General features: G+C 36.0%; 2 protein-coding genes across 3 annotated transcripts in view; one reads left to right on the top strand and one right to left on the bottom strand.

Annotated features, from left to right (window-relative positions):
* DSG1 (desmoglein 1) overlaps positions 1-11,303 on the bottom strand; it is a 36,061-nt gene extending 24,758 nt beyond the window's left edge. The window contains exons 1-4 of the mRNA XM_058692433.1: positions 11,025-11,303; positions 10,302-10,697; positions 783-818; positions 396-527 (exon numbers count right to left, since the gene is read on the bottom strand). Of these exons, the coding sequence (XP_058548416.1) occupies positions 396-527; positions 783-818; positions 10,302-10,349 (216 nt within the window). The 5' untranslated portion in view covers positions 10,350-10,697; positions 11,025-11,303. The remainder of the gene's footprint in view (positions 1-395; positions 528-782; positions 819-10,301; positions 10,698-11,024) is intronic.
* DSC1 (desmocollin 1) overlaps positions 1-20,116 on the top strand; it is a 352,925-nt gene that overhangs the window by 169,076 nt on the left and 163,733 nt on the right. The gene's annotated exons all lie outside the window — the stretch shown is intronic.

Here is a 20,116-nt window from a genome sequence, read left to right on the forward strand (position 1 = left end):
CAGAGCCTGGAGCCTGCTTCCGATTCTGTGTCTCCCTGTCTCTCTGCCCCACCCCTGCTCGTGCTCTGTCTCTCTCTGCCTCTCAAAATAAATGAAAAATGTTAAAAAAAAATTTAAATCACTATATTTTTCTACCTAGAATTTGGGTAACATATGGTCACTTGTATTTATTTTACCAATGAGGTTAGTCAATGTTTGTTTACCCATGTGCCTAAATTTCTTAATTTATCCTTTTAGTGGTTCAGTTTTCATAATCTAAGTGACTATAATTCTGTTTTGTGTTATAACTTCTTGGTGATTTATACTCATAAAATATTTAAAAGGCATTTTCTTTTGAGCTTTAACCACCCCATCCATTCTGACTTTCGATTCTATGCTTTGGGGTGGATACTTACTTTGGCAATTGGGTTCCTCTTTGAATTGTCTTCACCTTCACGACAGGCTGCAGCGAACTTGATCCATTCACGTTTTTGCCTCCTGATTGAATGCCACTTGATGGTGCCATTTTTGGTGTTGTAATCTCTTACCTTGAAGGGGCAGGATAAAGTAGTAGTATGTATTAACTTTTATTCAGAATTCTCATTCCACTGAAGGTTTTGGAGGAGAGGGTATTGTAATGTCAGAGAGGATGTTTAATTGGGAAAAATTTTTGATAATCTATTAATTTTAGCATAACATTCATTTTGCTTATACGGGTGAATTTTCTTTGGAAAATATGTTGTGAATCCCAAACCATTTTCTCAATTTTTAATTTGGAAAAAAATAGATTTGCCGTATATTACCTGGATTCGAAATTCACTGTTAACTTCCACCACCACCTATAAGAAAACAATATAATCACAACAGTTAATTTTTAATTAAGTGCTTTATAATTCATGTTATTCAATCATTTAAAAAAAATCAAACAAGTCTTGTGAGTCATTAGAATTCTTTTATCATTCTGGATAGCAGATGGATCTTTCTTAACTCTCAGGTCTCGTGATGATACTGTGGATTCCTTTTCATTTTGTTTTTACTTTTCGGTTATTCTTTTCTTCTTTTTAATTTCTTTTATTTTTTTAACCTCTTTTTCATTCTTCACCTACGCAGATACTCATTATCATATGATGTAGGACATTGAACCCAGGAGGAGTGAGCATTGGAAATTTAGGCTTTCTTAGTAAATCTTGTGCCTGAAAAGCTAGAGATACTCTAATGCTGTTCAGTGATATTCAACAGTAAGGTATGATACTTAAACTTTTGACTATAGTTTCAGGATCTGACTAGTCATAGATGGAATAGAAAAAAAAAATGTTTTGGAGTGAAGAAAGGATATGAAACAGGAAGTATCTGAAAAGTTTCAGAATATTTGCTCCTTCACATTCTAATCCTAAATGGGAGATTTTCGAGTGCTTTTATTTTTATTTATTTTTTATTTTTTAAAAAATCTTTATTTATTTTTGGGAGAGACAGAGAGACAGAGAGAGAGAGAGAGAGAGAGAGAGAGCATGAGCAGGGGAGGGGCAGAGAGAGAGGGAGACGGAGAATCTGAAGCGGGCTCCAGGCTCTGAGCTGTCAGCACAGAGCCCAACGTGGGGCTTGAACTCACAGACAGTGAGATCATGACCTGAGCCAAGGAAGCTTAACCGACTGAGCCACCCAGGTGCCCCTCAAGTGTTTTTGAAAGTCTTAAGATGGTATATTTGCTTTGAGATATGAGAATAAATAGGCCTACGATAAAAGCAAAGAATTTCTTTCCTCTGTAAAATGAGTTCCTGTTTGATGTTTCATGCTAACACTAAAAAAAAAAAAAAAAGAAAGAAGTGATATAAATGCATCCTCCCATAGCAAGAAGAAATTGCAGGCATTTAGGGACAAATTAGTGGGTAGCAGTTTCCATTAGTCTCTTCTTCAGATTTAAGCAATTTCCCTGTCCAACAAACAACTACTCAGGCAGAGCTCTGCCTCATTTTGGCTCTGGCCTCAATCGTTACATATGACTTGTAAGTGAAAGATCAGGATAATTTAAATTACATTTCTCTAAAACCCTAAAACATTTCTAAAGAGACAGACACTTATATATTAAGTTTAATATATCAATATACTTAAGACATAGTAAAATACCTATCTAAAAACTTAGTGTATTTGAAGGCTAGTTGCATTTATTAAGTTTTAACTTGCACTTAGAGTCATTAAAGTTGGTATAAACCCTTGTGTTTATTTCTCTCTAAATAAGAAATTTGCAACTTCTATTTCAATTTTTTCAGAATTGCAAAGTATGAAAATTATTATCACGATTAGATTTCATCTGTATCATTGATAAAAGAAATTATAGCTGCATTATAATATACTAATAATAGTAATTTTAAAATATAGTAAATTACTTTTTATAGTTTCAGTCTCACCACTAGCTAAAAATAAAATTTTGCTTTCTAAGTACTTGTTGTTAAAAATTATTATAAATGATACTTCGGGAAAATATGTATTTTTTGGTTAATAAGAGTAGTGTAAAGAGATAATTTTTTTATAGGACTGATATATTCATTGTGTATCTTTAGTGTTGATTATTATTATCACTGTTACAATTCACTGAATGGTGACTAATTACTAGACAACATATTTAGAGAAATCCATGCATTCAATCTTCAGAAATACATGTGGTCAGTACTATAATTTAATTATCTCTATTTTACAGATGAGGAAATTGAGTTTTGGACATTAATTTATGGCTAAATACCCTCCACAACAATTCAGCGTAAATTTGTGCTTGAGGTGTGGGTTTTACAATAAAATATAAGATAGCCTGTTCCAACTAAATTACTAAATACAACATACTGCAAAGAATTGACGTTACAACTTTGAGAAGTCAAAACATTCTGATTTTAATCTAATCTCATATTAGCCTTATGATTAGGAATATTTATGTATAATAATAACAATAATAATAGTGATTCTGGGCAGAAAAAAGTAGATGGCCCAAATGGTTTGGACAAGTAACTGAAAAGTTAGTATAGAGTCCCTCGCGGGTGCAGAATTAAGATGATGTTACTTTTTGCTACCTGTGAACTCATGGGCACTCTTTTCTCTCTCATTTGTGGGTGTGGAGATGCCTTATTTGTCTATTTGGAAGCCGTTTCTTCATAACTACAGAAGTGTGTAGGCATCTGTTATCTGTCTTGCACTTCCCTGACCACACTGCAGTGTCAGAGCCTACTGTTTGTTTTGGAGAACTATGCCAGATGACTAACAAACCTTCCAGCTTTATGAAGCTGGGTCATTCTTTTTCCCATGAGAGGCAATTTAGGCAGAAGACCAAGTAAGTTTCACCATAGTGTCAGCCTCTCAATTGAATCAGTAATTAAAAACTGCCAAGTCTGCTTAAAAATATGTTGTGTTGACATAGCCTTATTGTCTTTTGCTCAGTGTCTAGAATAAATGCTGAAACGAAGTCACTACTGGATGTTCAAAGGCAAAATAATGAGATAAAAAGAGCACTTGGTAGAGTCCGAAAGCTTTCAATGTACTTCCCAAATTCTCTAAGCCTTAGTTTTCTCATTTTTAAAATGACAGGGATAGACTAAATTATATACAGTTACCTTTCCAGTTCTAACACTAAATCTCTGTGTGCAGTTGGAAAATATCAAAGTTTTTTGATCACGGAAAAGGCATGATAAAATTGTGGGTTTAAAAGATTACTCTGACCACAGGTGGTGGCAAGAGACAGGATTATAGGCCACAAGCAGTGGAGTGTTCCACATCAAATCAGGCCAGAGATGAGGAAGAGCCGAAGCCGAATAGGAGCAGTGGCAGTGGTAACGGACCAGAAAGATGAAGAGAGAGATTCCACATGGTTGAATTTGACAAGGTCTGAGAGTCAAGAGAAGGAAGAAGCTGAAATGATGGCCATTTAAAAAGAATTTTTTTTAACATTTATTTATTTTAAGAGACAGAGAGAGGCAGAGCATGAGCAGGGGAGGGGGAGAGAGAGAAAGAGAGATACAGAATCTGAAGCAGGCTCCAGGCTCTGAGCTGTTTGTTAGCACAGAGCCTGACACGGGGCTCGAACTCACGAACTGCAAGACCATGGCCTGAGCTGAAGTCGGACACTCAACTGACAGAGCCACCAGGCGCCTCCCCCCACCCAAATGATGGCCATTTTAAACCAAGAGATGAGGGGCAAGGCAGTTGCAGAATTGATCAGGTTAGAATACATTGATTTTGAGATGCTAGAGAAATGGTCGGGTGAAGGTGCTTAGCAATTTGATATACGTATCAGCACCATGAACAGTAGTTCAGGCCTCATACACAGATTTGAGGGACATCTGCTTGGGTAGGGCAGTTTAAATCATGGGAGAATTTGAAGACCCAAAAGAGGAAATACAACAAAGAAACAGCCTGTGGCTGAGCGTGAAACTAGGGGAATTCCTATATTGATGGAATAGGGAACAGTGACAGAAACAAGTGACAAAGAAAAAGAGAAGAGAAATAGCCAAAGAAATGGGAAGAAAATATAATGCAGTGTCACAGATGTCAAAGGAAGAGAGAAATGAAGGAGAGATCGGATGTGAACAAGTGTCAGGTGGCATAAAAGACTTGGGCAAAGTGAATCCTGAGAATGCCTGTGACCTTCAGGAGAATCCTTCCGGCTGGATGGAACAGGTCCCTCCTGACTGAAAGGATTAGGGAATAAGATGGAGGGGAAGAGAACGTAAAGATGGCCACTTTCCTGGGTGATTTGTTTATAAAAGGAAACAAAAATGGTATCATAGAATTAGATGTAGTGTCCAAGGAAATATTCTGGGAGAGGGAGAAATGGATTTTTTTTTTTTTAATTTTTTTTTTCAACTTTTTTTTTAAATTTATTTTTGGGACAGAGAGAGAGCATGAACAGGGGAGGGGCAGAGAGAGAGGGAGACACAGAATCGGAAACAAGCTCCAGGCTCCGAGCCATCAGCCCAGAGCCTGACGCGGGGCTCGAACTCACAGACCGGGAGATCGTGACCTGGCTGAAGTCGGACGCTTAACCGACTGCGCCACCCAGGCGCCCCAAGAAATGGATTTTTGAAGGTGAAGAAAATAGATTTTGATTTGAGAGAGAGGTTCAAAAAGAAATTAGTTGGTAGAAGTGTAATGGAGAGAGCAGGAGGGAATAGGCAAAAAAAAAAGGGCTCTGAACGCAGACGAAGGAAGAGACGAAGGAAGAGAAAAGATCAGAGATTAAAGTCAATAGACTATGAGAGGAAGTTGAAGAAAATCATCTGATTGATCTAGACCTTGTCCATACAGTAAGGATAAGGTGGTTTTCTGTCAGAGTACTTTGGATTCCTAAATAAATTGGAAATATGTGCTGTGGAGGCTTGTGATGGAAATTCACTTAGAAATAAATACATTTTTAGTTTTCTTCTTTTGATAGTGAGGTTTACATTTCTTTGCAAATAATAAAATGGTCTTGAAAGTATTAAGTCATTTCTACAAGGAAACCTCTCATATATAATAATTGGGAGGTTGTCTTCCATAGCCACTTGTTAGTCATTAAGCATGAACTGCTAATGTATTGGATAACTGTATATTACATCCCAAGGATGAACCTGAGACAAAGCTAAAATATAATAATTTGCTTCTTTCGAAAAACCTCCTCTTGTGTCTTTGTATTACTATCAGTTTGGAGTTGACAACACCTTGATAGGTTGATTTCTCTTATTTGTTCATTGGTTTATTTATTTATCTGACAGATTTGTATCAAATGTGTATTATGGAGATCCAAGGCTGAATTAAGTCTTTTAAAGGGCATAAGCTCTAAAAATACGATAGTAAACTTTAGGTGAAATGTAAAGTAAATGTAATAAAACACCATAGAACTAAGTGTTGGGGAAATTCAACCTGATTGTTTCCATGTTTAATTTCTCGATTTTTTTGGAATGTGTAGGGAAAGAAAAATATCAATTATCCCACATGCCTTTGGATGCTCTTGCTTTGTGTAATTGAACATCTATTGAGCAATCTTGCATTATGGTGCAAGGGCACTATGAAGGATCCAAAGATTCTGTGAGACACAGAATCTGCCCTCAAATAACTTACAGTCAAGTAGTTTTATGAGCAACAGGCAACCATTATTTTGTGGAGATGTGGTTTTTCATTAGGCAAGTATAAAAGGCTGCACCCTATTCTCGTAGACCAATTGAGAATATAAATCAGCAGCCAATGGCACTTAAACTAATTCAACCTGCCTAAATCCATTAAAGGAATTTGCATAGCAAGCATAACCAACAAGAGTGGCCTGTCCCAGCACTCTGCAAGGGCGTTCCCTCACTGATGGAAGCATAATAAATAACTACAGTGATGAGCATACTTTCTGCCTTTTCGTTAGGCAATGCATGTTTGGACATGGGAATACTCAGCACCAATGTCCTTGAAGAATGTAGAGTGGACAGAGTTATCAGAAACTAAGTACTCTGGGTATACACAAGAGTGTTTTTTTCTATATTCATAAGACTTATTAAATAGGTGAATCTTGTCCCTTGCGGGCCAGACCTTCAAATTTACTGAGACGGCATTCTCGGTGCTTCAGGTTCTTCTGTTACCTAAATCAGGCATGGCAAAATGTTTATCCTCTTTGGCAACTCAAACTAATTAAATGATGATAAACTTGTAGTCCCTGTTTTCACAAAGGTGCAAGAAGACTCTGATCCTAAATCCACAGTCAAGAACACTGTGTAAATGGAAATTATTTTCCTTAAATAGAATTTGTAAATCTTACTGAGCAGGTGAACAGAAATATTTCCATTTTCTATAAAATATTTTACTAATGTACAATTATCCATAATATATATCACTGTAAATCACTATATGCACAAGAAAGCATGAAGAATCCTCTCTTTTGCTTGTCTTCTGTTTGGTCTGTACTAGTTTGTTAATCCTTCTCTTGCTTTATGCATCAGTGAACACAATTATGGGAATTGAAGATGTCCAGTTCAAATAAGTTGATGAACTACGTAATAAAATATGTATTGTTTTCTGTGTATTTTAGCCTGTGCTGAGAAATACTCTGAAAAACTCCTGCTTATATTCCAAATGATTTCAGCTAAGTTCAAATTGTGGAGCAGGGTTATCAGGTGGTCAGAGGTTTTCTTTTGAAAGGAAATAGTAACCATGGAAAGAGCAGCAGCCAGGCTGGTATTATAAGCTGTGCAAATTGGGTTATTCTTGGTAATTGATAAAGATAGGCTTATTTGTTCTTTGAGTGTGAGTTGCAGAAGTTTTGCCTCTATAGAATTTGACGCCTTGAGATTTGTATTGATTTGTGTTGACTAATTGAATCTGGCAAAGTTGCAAGTAATTTTCAGAAATCATTAGAACTATAGAAAGTCTACTGGTTCTATTTTACTTTCCTACAGTGGCCCTGCCATACATTTTATTATTGTCACAACCATTCACAGAGATCTCTTGTATTTGGTACATAGGCAACATTGTTCTCTAGCCTAGAATATATTCCATATACCTCCCCCTCCCCCACCCCCAACAATGCACTAACTTCATGGAAACAGAAAAGAAAGAACAATAAATGAGGGGTCAATAGCATTTCTTTGGCTTGCAGAATGTTAACAGGTATAAGCCATTGCCTGTCTAGGCGGCTTGTCTAAATAATGGAATAGTGGTGTGGCAGTCTTGCTTGTTGTAAGAGCAGATTCTTCAGGTTTCTTCTCCCTGATGTAACCCACTAATCTGAACAAGGTCTAAAAGGTATATTAAACAGACTACGCAAAATACACATAAACAGATGGTTGCTCAGCTCACAAATGGATTTGCATTAAATATATTGCCTGTTTAAATGTCTTAAAGGTTTTGGGGCACCTGAGTGGCTTAGTCAGTTAAGCGTCCAGCTTCAGCTTGGGTCCTGATCTCTGTTTGTGAGTTCGAGTCCTGCATTGCGCTTTGTACTGACAGCTCAGAGACTGGAGCCTGCTTTGGATTCTGTCTTCCTCTCTCTCTGCCCCTCCCCCACTCATAGTCTGTCTCTCTCAAAAATAAATAAACATTAAAAAATGTCTTAAAGCTTTTTAAAATTGCCTAAGTATGCTCTCTACTGTAGATTTTTACTTATTCTAGACTTTGAATGGAGAAGAATAAAGACTTCACATAGATTTTTTTCCTTTCTTTTTTTTTTTTCTTTTTTTTTTCTGGTGAGAGCATACATTCATAGTGAGGCTAGCCATAAGCTAAGTAGAAGAATTTGCTATCAAGGTAGTTAATTTTCAGGGGGAAAAAAAAGTATTTTGTAGCAGAAATAGATTATATAACTACAAAGGATATTTATCCAGATCATCTGGTAAAATCTGCCGTAAGAATAAATTATGATTTTTCAAACCCTAGAAAGCAAAATGTTTTACCAGAAAAGTTACAATAACAGGAAAAAGAAATGTTTTAATTCATTATGCAGTAAGTTCTTTGAGAAATACATCTCATAAGACAAATGAGAAATTTGTGACTGATTCCAAGGTAAAATATAGCAACAAACAAACAATCCACAAAGAAAAAAACAAAACTTTCCAAATTCAGAAAATAAAGCACAAATGTCCAGAAACGTCTCTACAAAGAAGAAAGGTCAATGAGGATACATGATTTTGATAAAATGATACATTTTACTGAAGAATGACTAATTAGACAATGACTGTTTAAAGGAGTTTCATAGGATGTAATTAATTAGAAATAATCATAAAAATAAAGAAATAAGGTATATTATGCATTAAATGAAAGCACATAAGCATCTGAATAAACTAATCAAATTAAACTGTAATAGGCCTTAATGGATCAGATTTAAATGAAATTAAAAATAAAAATATTTGAGGGGCGCCTGAGTGGATCAGTCGGTTAAGCATTTTAGTTCGGCTCAGGTCATGATCTGGGAGTTCATGAGTTTGAGCCCCACATTGGGCTCTGTGCTGATAGCTCAGAGCCTGGAGCCTGTTTCGGATTCTGTGCCTCCCTCTCTCTCTCTGCCCCTCCCCCACTCACGCTGTCTCTCAAAAATGAATAGTTGCCAGCAAAAATTTAAAAATAAACAAAAAATAAAAACATTTGATTACTCGGCAATACACAGATGCTCCTATACAAGTGCTCATTAATCCTTACTCATCCCAAATTATATTAACTGATCCTAAAAATCCATTAAAAATTCCATGGAATAGGGCTAGTCTTCTAAAGGCAGCTTGGAACTAAAGCTACCAGCTTATTGATGCTTATTCGTAACAAATCCACTGCTATGACCACTTTTACTTAATAAACTGAATTCAGACCAACCAGCATGTTTGAATCAAGGGTCTGACCTGTTATTGTAGAAACCCAACAATCCAGTTCAAAAGTTACGCAAGTAGAAACAAATATGACCCACAGGACTATATGCTGCCAAATTGGAGGGTGATTTGCCTGGCACTTGCCTCTTTGGATAACATTAACCTTCCTGTGAGAAAGACTCTGATTTTAAAATTCCCAACAGAAGTGAAATTTGATGCAGCAACTCAGTGTTATCTTTATTATCTCTAAAAAGAGAAAATTAATGACGTGTGAGGGAGACGGTGATAAAACATCTCATTACATTTGTCTGACCATCAAACACAACTTTCATATCAGTCATTGCTGATTTTCCAGTAGTAAGAACCAGTATCATAATAATTATACTCACTCCTTAATTATAGCTGTTCCTTCACTTATTATATCATTTACAAATCTCCCAGATTGTCATGGTTTTTGACATTAAAAAATGTTTTAAATAAATCATAGCTTAGCAGTGTGGGGCTTTTGATATTAGTGTTATGAATCCCAAACATATCTGGAACCAATGAGACAGTTTGGATTGTGAGGCCAGTCGCAAATTGCTATGCTTTTTAATTTATATGTATCCTATTTTTATAGTGAATTTGCCAGCAGAGTTACCCAAAGAATGGAAAAATGTTTAGGGTAAAAATCAGGACACACCTGTGATATTAGTTTAAGAGCCCCCCTGCAAAAAGGAATTTGAACAACCAAATGCTATCGAGCAGCGATAAGACCTCCCCAAATTCAGTATTTTCCCGGCATGACTTAGCACTGACTTCAGTATCAGAGATGTGATAGGGTGAGTTGACACTGATGCATTAATAAGCTCGAGTCTTCAATTAAGGAGAGAAACACTATTTAAAAATCTAGTTCATAAAATCACCTTGTCATTAACATAAACTTTTAATGGGTTTAGGTTAGAAATAACACTAAATAACACTTTCTAAAAAAGTTCTCACTTGTTCACAATGAGCATGATTATGAGGGTTTTTTTAACAGAATCCACTTACCAGAAAAATGAACAGCACTGCAGCTGTTCTAACAAAGTGCCAGTCCATTGCAGCTGGATTCTCTTACATCCAAGACCAAGGGAGTTTTGTTTGTTCTTCTCTGTTCTTTTTCTTTCCCCCACTCAGCTGGTGTCTGATTAAAATAATTTCTCAGTAGATGTTCTTACATGCAGGCTTTGAGGTGTTTCTGCCTTCTCTGGGAGAAGAACTGAAGGTACGTATAACCAGTCTAGATCCCCACCCTAAAAACTTGGGCTGGTCTCACTGAAATGCTTGACAAGATCATCATTGCTCCCAGGTAAAAGCTTAGGGACACACCCTTCTTCCAGTTGAAAGGCAGCTCTCTGTGGGGCTGGAAGATTCACTTCTTTAATGAAGGCTTTCAGTGTCAAGCATCTAAAATGATCAGACGTATGGAGAGTTATACACTTGATAGGGGCTTTCCCTGTGCTTTATTTATAAGCTGCTTAAGCTTCTCTCTTAAACAGGCAAGTGTAGTCTGGATGCTGATATTATTCAAAAAGGATTATCTGGTTCAGACTAATAATAGTAAGAACCTTCAGGTCAGAGTCAAAAATCATAAACTTTCCATTTCAGTGGATGTTAGAAAATATTCAGTCATTTTTTTAAGTTATTGTAAAAGAAACAGAAAATTTGCTGATGTTAAGAGTGAGGATTTTTTTTAAAAGTGTTAATCCAAACAAGCAAAACTATGATACTTACTGTTATAAGGTCCTCTGCATATGTCACTGTTCCCTTTAAGCAGACAGCTGGAGTCCAGGAAGCCTCTCTTTTCTCTCTAACCGAGTGTCTTCTCTCCTCAAGTACTTTTCCCTTTTTAAGGTTCTGCCCTTATCAAATGTAGCAAAACAAAATTTAAAATATCTCTAAGCCAGATTAAATGTAAAAATCAAGACCACCAATTAAAATCTTGTCAATAGTTTTACAAATGAAGATCACTGCCTGAAATGCTAATGAAAATCCAGAGAGAGCTGCTCTGCAGGTGAGGTGGGTGAAAAGTCAATGACGAGTCCCAAGCACAGAGCCAAGAATCTGGATAGCGAGCCAATTAGAACATGAGGAATACACTGAAGAAATGGCTGCCCACACATGCAAATGGGAGACTGACGGCAGCCCTGGAATTTATGAAAATAGTGACTCTGACAGGGCAACACTGAAAGTGTTCTTGGGTTATGCTCTCTTCACCTGGCAGCGTATAGTATACATATCGTGAGTGGTGGGAAATCTTGAAATGGCAGTGTGGAACAAGAGATCCAGCTGAGAAGACGTTGATTATGGTCAAAAAGACACAAAGCATATCTCAGAAAGAGAGGATATCTCTGAGGGTCCGAGGCTCTACCAAATGCAGTCATTTCACTACAGATGTGTGGCAAAGAAGGTCCCTCAATGGTGGTTTGAAATTTCATGCCATTCCTCATGGAGCTTAGAGAGAAGGAAATGCAATGCCTGTATGTAGTTTCAGTGAATAAGAATGCTAATGATAAGAATTGATCGTTATGAATAAATGAAATAAGAGGAATAGTCTCAGGCCAAATTTCTCTTAGGAGAGTAAGATAGAATGTGAGTGTTGACCTATGACTTAGTCTGAGCAAGATATTAGTAGTAGGATTGTATGACTGTGAATGACTGAAAACTCACTGAGCACCAGAGATGAGAGGATCTTCTCTTTCACCTTTTCAGTGGCAAGTGAATGTTTTATCCACCTTGAATTTTGGGCATGATGCTAGGCTATGCACAGGCCCTCTTCATCCATTGAATGCCCTTTCCCCTGGCCCAACCCTGGCTCCACCCCTAACTCAAAGCCCTACTCCCAGAGTCCCGGGCACCTAGAGCCTTTGTCGGCAGCGATCTCTCCAGCAGCTCTCTGGAGAGGAGGTGTGACAGAACCTTAATGTTGCAGAGCAGTGGCTATCCTGATTGTCCCATGAGAACTAGTGACATTAAGCACAAGTAGGAAAGGGAGTTTATGAATCATCATTCCTCCTTCTTCACTTCTTTCCCTGCCTTTTCCTCTTTCCTACTATCTTCATCTCCTTAGAACGGTGTTGTCTAATGGAACTTTCTGAAACGTGGAAGGAAGTGTTCTCTATCTGTGCTATCCAGTGCAGTAGTCACTAACCATCTGTGGCTACTGAGCATTTGAGATGTAGCTAATATGACTGAATTTTTAACTCCATTTAATAGCTAATTTAAGTTTAAATAACCACATGTGGCCAGTGGTTAACATATTGCACAGTGTAGAGAGGTGAGAGCATCATTGCTTTTATTATCTTCTGTCTCGTCCTAAGCCTTAATGCTTGTTCTTTAGAAATTTAACTCCCTTTCATTAAATCTGCTATATTCCTTTTCTCATATGGGAGACTTCTAGCTTTCTGAGTTTCCATTTAATGCCTTTTGCTTCCCTTTCCTTTATGAACTCTTGTTATGTGAGTTTACCCAGTCCCTTTTCCTCCTTAATGATCCTATTTCTTGATGACAATGAGTTAAGATACTCTAAAACACAGTCAACATAAACCCCTCCCATTTCTATATTCACATTTTCTCAATTATTTCTTCCAGCCACTTTATCTGTGATTTCATATCACACTGTCACATAACATTGCTACACAAGTTGGTTTCTGGTCTCACCAGACCCCGTTTCTATCTGATATTGGTTAGTGTGGGAGTTACCACATATATACCAACAGTTCTTGTTTCTAGAAATTTTATGAAATTTGGGGTAATTTCTGTATTTGGAATTTCCCCGAGAAGCTGACAGATTTTTCTGACAGGGATCAAAGTTCTCCTGGGAAGGGATTTTCCTCTCTCTCATGAGGCACTGCAAACTCTAGAATGTCGTCTTAAGTGCCTACTTTCTATATTTGTTCACAGTTTGAGATACTGTAATACCTTCTTGAAAGACAAAATAATCAGTATCTTTCACTAAAGGTGATGGATTCTATGAATCTAGAATGTCTTAAGCCTAATTAAAGTAACTGACCATTCTATCCCCCTTCATATACATAATACCCATAGCGTGGATTCATATATTTCAGAGAAACCCTATGAAATATGCTTTGATGTCATATGTGGAACTCTGCTTTCATGTATGTGTCAAATTACCCTAATCAGCTCCACAAATTGTTTAAAAAATAAGGGAAATAAAATAAATCTTAAAAATAGAGAAATTGAGGTAACTATATTAAGGATAATACAAACAAAAATGTTTGTATTTGTCTCTATATTAATGTTCCTTTGAGATGTATTGATTTCAGATCTTGTTCACATTTTTTAAAATCACAGTATTTCTCAGTAAGTCACACGAAAGTCTGGGGGGATGGAGGCTGCTATTATTTTTTTAAAGCTATTTATTTTTAAGAGAACAAGCGTGCAACAGAGAAAGAGGAAGATATAGAATCCCAAGCAGGCTCAGCACTGTCAGCACAGAGCCCGACGTGGGGCTTGAACCCACGAACTGTGAGATCATGCCCTGAGCTGAAACCAAGAGTCGGATGCTTAACTGACTGAGCCACCCAGGTGCCCTTGGAGGCTGCTGTTTAGATTAAAAGATACTTCTCTTTTAATATGTAACAACCAAATATAATGTCTGACCCTTCATTAGATCCCTGATTTGAACAAAACAGCTATAGAAATAACTTTGGAGATATTTGGCAAAATTTAAATATAGACAGGGAATTATTATACATTTTATTAGGTTATGTAGTAATATGTCTTTATTTTTAAAGACACTGCTAAATTATGCATGGGCAAAACTGGTGACAAAAATTTTCCTTATTGTACAGGTGCCTAGGTGGCACAGTCGGTTAAGTGTCTAACCCTGGATTTCGCCTCAGGTCATCATCTCATGGTTCGTGAGTTCCAGCCCTGGGTTGGGCTCCACGCTATCAGTGCAGAGCCTGCTTGGGATTTTCTCTCCCTCTCTCTCTGCCCCTCGACAGCTTGTGCACTCTCTCTCTCTCACACACAAAATGAATACATAAACTTAAAAAGAAAAGAAATTTCCCTTACGGTAATTTAGCAATAACATGGGGTGAATGTGGCAAAATGTTAATTGTTAAATCTAAATTATAGTATATGGTTTTCTCTTTGATTTTCTGTATATTTGAAAAATTTCATAGTGACATTTAAAATAATGGTTTGAAGTAGGTGTTGACAAATTATAGCCATGGGCCAAATTGGTCCCACTGCCTTTTTTCTTATTTTATTGAAAAAAATTGCTTACTTGCTTATGTATTGTCTGTGGCTACTTTTCCTCTGTTGCAGCAGAATTGAGTAGTTAGGACAGAGTGGCCTGCAAACCCTAAAATAACTACTTATCTGGCTTTTTACACAAGTTTTCTGACCCCTGCACTAGGTGAACAGATTATAATTTGTAATACAAAATATGACTCATTAGTAAATTAGTTGTCTTAGGAGAATCCACAAAGTTGATTCAAAGTGTATGAGCAGAAATCCTGACTGGAAGTAACCACCAACGTTAATGCAGTTAATCACCGAGGAAAAGATACATCTTTATAATAGAAATATATTTTTAGTTTTATGTTTTCAGAAAGACTGTTTAATTGCCTAGAATAATCTATGGCCCAACTCTTCTGCCTTTCTTTTAAACCCGATTTAAGGAAAATCTTAATTTTATTTTTTTTCTAGTCAATTCTAGAATAAGAATTTGATAGCATCACATCTTAACGTATTTTTCTCTATATAGAAAGAATGTTCATGAACAGGGAAAAAAATATCAGATGATTTTGAGGTCCTTGGGATGTATCTTAAAAGTTAAATATTTTATGATAAAATAACAGTGGTTAGAGACTAAGCTATTATTAAAAAATTAAAAAAATAATTTTAATTGTGCATCCACTTCATTTTCATTGCTATGCTAGGCATTGTGGAACATTCAAAATCATTTTGAACTTTCCCTTACAGAGGTTACTCTGTAGCTGCAAACATACTGAAATAGAACTATTGTTACTCTCTTCTGGAAGGCTTTCTTACTCACTTACCTGTATATATTGGCTACCACCCCTGTGGACTGTTTGGATTTCATGTGCAAGTTCAGTCCTTCATTTTACTTACAGTAAATTATCATCAGTACAGTTCTATGACACACACACACACACACACACACACACATATGCATATATACACACACACACGCATATATATATATATATATATTTTTTTTTTCTACTACATGCTTTGACTATACTAGGAACTGGGGTTACAAAGATGAATATCCCATGGTTCTTGCCCTCACATGGCTCCAGGCTAGCTGGAATGGGAAAGACAACAGATTTTCCCCCAACTTGCTAAATAGAAACAAACATGGGGTACATTGGGAACCCTTAGCCCTGTTTTGTTGGAGATGATGTTGGAGAAATCTTACAATGTTAAAGACTACACCTGTAAGACATAATAAAGCTGATTTTTATTTATTTTTTTATTTTATTATTTATTTTTTAGAATTTTTATTTATTTTTGAGATAGAGGAAGAGCATGAACGGGGGAGGGTCAGAGAGAGGGAGACACAGAATGTGAAGTGGGCTCCAGACTCTGAGCTGTCAGCACAGAGCCCGACGCGGGGCTCGAACTCACGGACTGTGAGATCATGACCTGAGCCGAAGTCGGATGCCTAACTGACTGAGCCACCCGGACGCCCCTAAAGTTGATTTTTAAAATTCATGATTTATTCTTTTCAATTCATGTTATATTTTCAAATTTATATCTCCTTTTGATTCAATGTTGCCTTTCTGTCTTCATTTCTGCTGTAGACCCTCTCCAGGCTCTCTTCACGTGGCATTCTGTGCCACACTTCTAATGGTATGTCTGCACTTGCCCTTTTAATACATACTGCATTCATTTTCCAGAATAGTGTTTCTGAAACATTGTTCTCCTTATGTCACACCTCTTTTCAAAAACTCTCATAAATTCATATTTCCTTCCAGATAAAAATGTCTTCATATTGAAACCCCTTGGCAGCAAATTTATGTCTCCAGGTTATTTATTATTTTTGGTGTAAACAAAGTACAGTCACTCTGCACATTCTTAACATTTTCCACCATTGCTTTTCATTTTTGAAGACCCTGCTTTTGATGATAGTGGTATTAATATGTTTCAGGATAATATACTGATTGAAATTTGTCTAGAGTATTTTCCATTTAGGGGTGTGTATACAGTCTATGAGCACATTAAAAGTTTACTTTGTCATTTTCAGAAACTTTTGGTGACTGTAGTTTTCAAAATTCAATTCTACCAATATTTCTTGAGGCCTACTAGGTACTATGCTGGCTGTCAGGAGAGATGAAAATAGGTAATAGAACTTTCTATCTTTAAGAAGGCTATAACTTTGACTGGATCTCAAAAGGAGTGATGGGGCTTGTCTTGTCTCTATGACGAGACACATTGATGTATGTGCTGTAGGAAAGGTCTGTAACATTTTATGAGCCCTGAAAAAAAGGAGATAATTTCTACATTAAGGGAATTGGAGAACTCGTCATGGAAGAGGTATAATTTGAAATTTTCAGTTGAATACATTCTCAATAAATGGAGACGTAGCTGGGAAAGAAAGTAGAAGGGAACATGCATTTTTCCAGCCAAAATGGAATAAAATTGGACCTATGTGGACTATTTGTGAGAGGTAGCAGAGCTGATGTGTTAACAGAATGTGGAAGACTTTAAATGCCCTGCTCAGGTATTTGGATGATCTTCTATGGCAAAGAACTACTGTGGGCTTTGAGCAAGGTATGGACCAAAGTCATACCTGCTTTGGGAATTTGTCATGGAACTGTTGGAATGGATAGAGAAGAGACACCAGAGAAAGATGAATTTGGAGGCCACCATAATAGTTTAAGTGATGAACCTGAAATAGTTTGGTTTCAGTAGGAAAGGAAAAGGATATAGAAGTGTGACAAAAGTAAAATAAACCAGCAGACAGGTTGGATGATGGTGAAGCAATAGGGTGATGGGGACTGGAGGGAAACACTTCCTTCTCATATTAGGTGAAATGGAAGAAAAAGGAACCTGACGTTTTGATGTAAGAACTAAGCAGTTTTTAACATTTTGTCTGTCTTGTTCTGTTCCTTTTCTGCTTAAAAAAAGTCAGCCTTCATCCAAATTTGAAATCTGCTAATGCTTTTTTCACATTAGCTCTCTGTTCATATACACATACATTTTGGAAGGCATATTTTGTATAGTTTGTGTATTTATATGCTTTGAATAATTTGGAAGTAAGTTGTGTATATCATGACACAATACCATGACTATATATATCTACTAATAACAAAGTCCTCTGCTATGTAACCATAGTTTGTGCGTTTGATGCAAAAAGGATCAAAAAGAATAATGCTACAAATGAGCTCTGAATAAAAAAGAATACGTGAGCCCATAGTGTTCCTCAACAGGGTAGTGGGGTGGACAGTAAGTTCTTCTTTAGAAAGATTGCCAGCTAATAAATATAGGGGGGATAAAGTAGAATTAGATTATTTTAATAGTGTACCCAGCAAAATAATAACTGATTCAGGTGAAGATCATCAATGAATGTTAATACTCTTGAATGGAAATTTGTTGGGAAACTGGATATTTACATGATCTCAAAATATCATACCATTTCACCAACTGATCAAATTAATCATTTCCAGTAATGGGACAAACTGACAATGTGTGCCTCCTTGCATGATGCTATAAAAACTGTATATAATGTCACCTATATAGTATTCTTGTCCAACATATTTAACCTGAATCGTTAAATGAGAAACCAATCAGAAAAATGTCAGTTTGGGAATGTTCTATAATAAAATGGCCTGGAACCTTTAAAAATGTCAGTTATGATATACAAAATATAATGCTGGCTTGTATCAGATTATAAGGCGACATAAACTAAACATAATTTTTGATTCTTTGTTCTGAATCATAGAATGTTCAATGATAATGAAGATTAGCAATAAAGAACTTTTTTATGGGACAATTGAAAAATTTTGATTTGGGCATTTTAACCCTAGAAATTATAATGTTTTTAATGTCTGTTTTTTAAATGTTTTGTTTTATTTTATTTTATTTTATTTTATTTTATTTTATTTTATTATTTTTTTGAGAGAGAGAGGGAGAGAGAGAGAGACAACGCATGAGTGAGGGAAGGGCAGAAGAGAGGGAGAGACAGGATCCAAAGCAGGCTCCAGACTCCAAGCTGTCAGCACAGAGCCTGAAACGGGGCCGAAGTCACGAATCACGAGATCATGACCTGAGCTGAAGTTGCGCTGAGTAAGCCACCCAGTGCCCCTGATGTCTATTTTTATAAATAGTTTTACCACCAGTATATACAAAACAAAAAATTAGGAATAGCGTTATAAATTTTTGATGAAATATAGTTTAATTGACACAATTAAAAAAAACAATAATTAAATATCATGAAGAATATTTTTCATGAAAATTCAGTCATTGTCAAGAACCTTTTTTAATCAAGTCAAAATAGCATAGCATGCTCTAAGGGAAAAAAGGCAGGGGAAATAGAACTAAGAGATTTTCATTTATAACGTTAGTCATTGGCCGATTATAAAGATATAATTCTGAAAATAAATCAGACAAAGACAACAAAAACAAAAAGCAACAATAACAAACCAAAGGGAACAATCTTATTCATTAATACAATTGCTGAAGTTGGAAATGATATACTGACAAATGGATTTGGGGAGCAGGTTAAAAAATTGTGACTGGTTGAAAGTCTCCCTAGAGATATAAGGTAGTTGAATATTAGACAAACCTATGGCAGTGTCTAACCATTGTAATAGCTCAAATTAAAAAAAAAAAAAAGCTTCTACAGATGCTTTAAAAAGCTTGATTTAATTCATCACTTCTTTCTAAATGAAAGAATGAATATGAAGAAATAAAAGTCACTAATTTGATAAAAATTATATATCATCCAAAAATCTACCACTCTGCTCAGTGTCAAAATGGTAAGCACATTTTTATTAAATTCAGGAAAAGGATCCCACTATTATATGACTTATTTCTGGAATGAATGGTCAAATAAAAATATTGGATACAACCTAAAATTATGATTATTCACATATCATAAATTCTCATTCACATGAGAATTCCAAGAATATCAGTTAAAAATATATTGCAAACAACTTGAAAATTTATTAAGTTGGCTGAGCACCTAATTAATAAAATTCAGTAATGTAAATAATTTGAGTTAGGGATTATAATGAAAGAAATATAAATGGGTAATCTAAATAATTATCAACTAGGAAATATAATAAAAGAAATCTAATAGTTTGTAGTAGTGAGCATAAATGTAAACTACCTCATCATGAAGCAGAACAGAAATGTATAGAACCTGCATGATAAAAATATTAAAGATTTCATAAGGAACATGAATCAATACAAAGATATACCTTGTTTTTTACAGAAAGATGCCTTATGATAATGAAACCCCAAATTTCTTTTTTTGTAGAATTTGACAATTCTACAAAATTAATAGGCCGAAAAACAGACGCCCAACTTTAGTCAGAACTGAATATATAGGGACTCCCTGAGTGGCTCAGGTGGTTAAGCATCTCTGACTCTTGGCCTCAGCTCAGGTCTTGATTTCAGGGTGGTTGAGTTCAAGTCCTGAGTTGGGCTCTGCAGTGGGCATGAAATCTACTTAAAAAAATTTGGATATATAAATAACAATAACAACAAAAAAAGAGAAAACTATTTCACCAATCAGATTAGAATTTGATAACAAAAAATTGGATAATACCCATTATTGGAGAGGAAGTAGAAATATATGAAATCATCGTCTTGACTGAAAGTGG

This window comes from Neofelis nebulosa, chromosome 11 (genome assembly GCF_028018385.1).
Source record: "Neofelis nebulosa isolate mNeoNeb1 chromosome 11, mNeoNeb1.pri, whole genome shotgun sequence".
Taxonomy (NCBI): domain Eukaryota; kingdom Metazoa; phylum Chordata; class Mammalia; order Carnivora; family Felidae; genus Neofelis; species Neofelis nebulosa.